The following is a 3,371-nucleotide window of genomic DNA, read 5'->3' as shown; positions in this document are numbered from 1 at the left end:
TTATACGGCCTCCGCATAAGCTGCACTGCAATTGCAGGGGTCGTATGAGCGGTCAACAATGAACATGACACCACAAACATTCCTAAAAGCTACCTAAAAAACTTAAAAAATTGAAGAAAATGTAAGAAAGGAGGTGAAGAAGAATGAAGGAAAATGTTGAAGATCCAAGCCTTTTTATAGCCTTATATAAGTCATAGGTCTTAATTACAGTCAAATAAAATGTGTTCCACATTCAAAACCGTAAAAAAATGCATTCAAACTCCACTAACCGGCCTAACCTTTGGTGAAATGTCACCGGCCAAAATGTTACTGAGGGTTTCCGGATTTTAAAATCCGAAATTAATGAAGTTATTCCGGATTATAAAGTCCGAACCGCACCAGACCCTTTTATTTCGAGCATTTCTTGGCGAATGGCTTGGAAAATATAGAACAACGGTACATAACATAAAAAGAAGCAACATAAGACAAATAAAAAGTTAAAAAAAACCATAATAACATAAATGATGAATCTTTTAGGAAGGTGTTCGAAGAGGAGCTTTTGAACTCGATCTTGCCGGCCTGCCAACTGACATGTTACGATCGGCAGGCCGACATGATCGAGTTCATAAGAACCTCTTCTTTGGAGTTAGATATGCAACACAATGAAGAAAGGCAAGGTGTTTTCAAGAGGATTTCTTTAAGTTAGATCCTACTGCCTTGCTAAATGACATATTCATCTGGCAGGCAGCAAGATCTAACTCATAGAAACCTCTTGATATTTTTGAGTTATCTATCTATCAAGGAGGCATCAAGGACTATCTATATATTTTTGACAGCATGCTGAGGATCTTCATCATGTCGTTATATAGAGATCCGTATATATTTAAAACAGCATGAGAAAGATCCTCAGCTTGATGACAAAAATTTGCATGGTTTGCTTTGGTGTGTTTGTGTGTTTTAATGGTATTGAAGGTGAAAACCGGAGAGGATGTATTTATAGAGGTCCTTGGATGTTGTGGACCACATAAGCTCCTGGTGCAATGTGGTCCATACAAAAGAATCATATGCTGAGTCATTCCGAATTTCGTTTTCCGGAATACACTTACGCCCTATGTTATTCCGGATTTAGTAATCCGAAAAGCATATCTTTGGTTATTTTATCGATTAAATGAACATCTTTGACGTAAATTAAAACATAATGAAAGTTTAAATAATATATATTATTCAAAACATAATGCAACAACTTAATTCAACAACACATAACTAACACGCAATTAAAACAACATAAAACACGCGATTAATTAAAACATAACACATTATCACGGATCATCTAAACTAACTTCTTCCTCCTCTGGTCCCTCCAGCAGAGCCCTGATCTCTTCGTAATTCCTGGGCCGGTGCAAACTTTTCAAAATTTGTTCAGCAGATCTAACCAACGAAGCGTCCAACTCGATCGGTCCTCTAGTGGTGTGCTGACCAAAGACAAAGAACATGGTTCTCACGTCGCCGTCGTTTGTGAGTTTCATCCGGCTGAAGCGAAGAGATCCGGCTGAGTCGGACAATGGACATCGATATTCAACACCGACCACCCTCCTCGTGTCTCTGTGGTTGAGTTGACGGTTGATTTGATCCAGCTCATCCTTCAGCCCGGAGAGGGTGACATCGTTGCAAATCCTAAAGAGATAGGGTGGTGTTCCACCGTTGTAGTAGACTGCCGCTAGCTTGGTGTTCGGATCAAATCCAGGGAATTCCATGTTGCAGAGGTATCTGGGCGTTGTAGTTTACTTGTAATGAAAACAGGGACCCCTATTTATAGAGGTATCTGGGCGTTGTGGACCACGAAAATTGTCGGTGCAATGTGGGACACACAAGAATCCAATGCTGAAGCAATCCGGAATTTAAAATCTGAACCAAGCATCACCATACAAAGTCCCAAGTTCTCCTTTGGTTCACGCCATGATCGTATCTTTCCGGAATATATAATCCGGAATATATTGGTATTCCGGATTAAATATTTCGGATTGCACCAGAAGCTTTTGGCCGGTGGTCTGCACCACAAAGAAAACGTATTTCAAACGTTTTGGGCGGTGGTCAAGTTGAAAAACATGTTTTTACATGTTTTTTGACAGTAATTATGGTCTCCCACACATTTTTTAACCATCCCTCCCCTATAAATAGGCTTCATTTTCTCAATGCAAGACACACCTTCTTCTTTCTCCTCTTCTCCTCTTCTACAACGATGTGTTTCCATCGTTGGCCTTTCATAGAAAGAGGCCTATTTGGAAATCCATCAGAGGTCATATGATCGGTCAATAGGGAAGGGTCAGTCTGTGTGTGAGGTTGGTTTGCCTGGGTGTCATGTTGACCATCATGGTCTCTAGTTCCCTAGAGGCCCCTGTGCCCCCTCTGTCTCCCCACCAACACCAAAGCTATTGGTATGGACCATCAGGAAGCATTGGTTTCTTCTTCCCCGCCATCTTCTTTCCTCCCACCCTCTTTCCTCTCCACCAGTGGCTGGAGCCACTGGTATAGCTTATGTAATAAGATAAGATTAGAAATAGTTTTAGGATGTAATAAGCTTAAAAAGCTTGAAAATTATTGTAATGTATTGTTCATATATTAATAAAATGACTTGCTTGTGTCTTTTTATTTCTGTTTTTTATTTTTAATCGCATTTTATTTTACGAACTGTAAAACTTAAAATTGCAAAAGTTCTGGTAAAACATTATTCAGGATTTTAAAATCCGGAAACATCTGCAAAATTCTAACAATGTAGTTCGGAAAACGAAATCCGGATCAGGAGTAAAATTGGAAAAAATAGGGCGCGCGAGGAAAGGCATAGGGTGGAAAAAGTAATAGACTTGTTATTTGGGCAAATCAGCCCAACCCAACAACTGTAAGTTATGCAGACTAATGAATCAGTCCGATCAATTTAATTTTTCTTTTTCTTCTTTTGGTTTATTAATTTCATTTTCGTATGTTACTTTGATATACACCTTCCTCTTTCCGGTTCTAATTATAAGACAATTTTTGAAGAATTTTTTGTCCCATTTATAAAAAAATTACAACTTTAAATTACGTTTGTTCTCATTTAAAATGTTTGTTGGCATTTAAAATTGCATTTACCGCTTAATTAGTTTCTCACAATTATTTATTTAGGGGTAATGCTATTCAGTGCTCCCGAGACACTGGTTAAGGAGCAATAAATTGATAAATTTGACTTATTTTACCTTAATTAAAGTGAGAAATAATAAGTCAACTAATTAAAATTAATAAAAGCTACATTCAATACTCTCTCAAAGGATGCTGTTTTGTTTTGAAGAGGATCTAATTACACATTTAATGATTTTGTATTTGATATTTTATTTGGATATGTTTTATCTTTGAAATTG

At 37.7% G+C, this 3,371-nt stretch overlaps 1 protein-coding gene across 1 annotated transcript; it reads right to left on the bottom strand.

Moving 5' to 3' along the window:
- On the bottom strand, positions 1-1,733 carry LOC146905235 (uncharacterized). The gene is made up of 2 exons (XM_085728490.1): positions 1,320-1,733; positions 1-93 (listed from the first exon to the last, which is right to left on the bottom strand). Exons 1-2 carry the CDS (start codon positions 1,731-1,733, stop codon positions 1-3), a joined length of 507 nt encoding a protein of 168 aa, XP_085584616.1.
- Between the last annotated feature and the right edge of the window lie 1,638 nt (positions 1,734-3,371).

The sequence above is a fragment of the Medicago sativa genome, chromosome 7 (assembly GCF_051527215.1).
Source record: "Medicago sativa cultivar Bolivia chromosome 7, Bolivia_mono, whole genome shotgun sequence".
NCBI classification, from domain to species: domain Eukaryota; kingdom Viridiplantae; phylum Streptophyta; class Magnoliopsida; order Fabales; family Fabaceae; genus Medicago; species Medicago sativa.
This window is presented reverse-complemented; position numbering and strand designations above follow the sequence as displayed.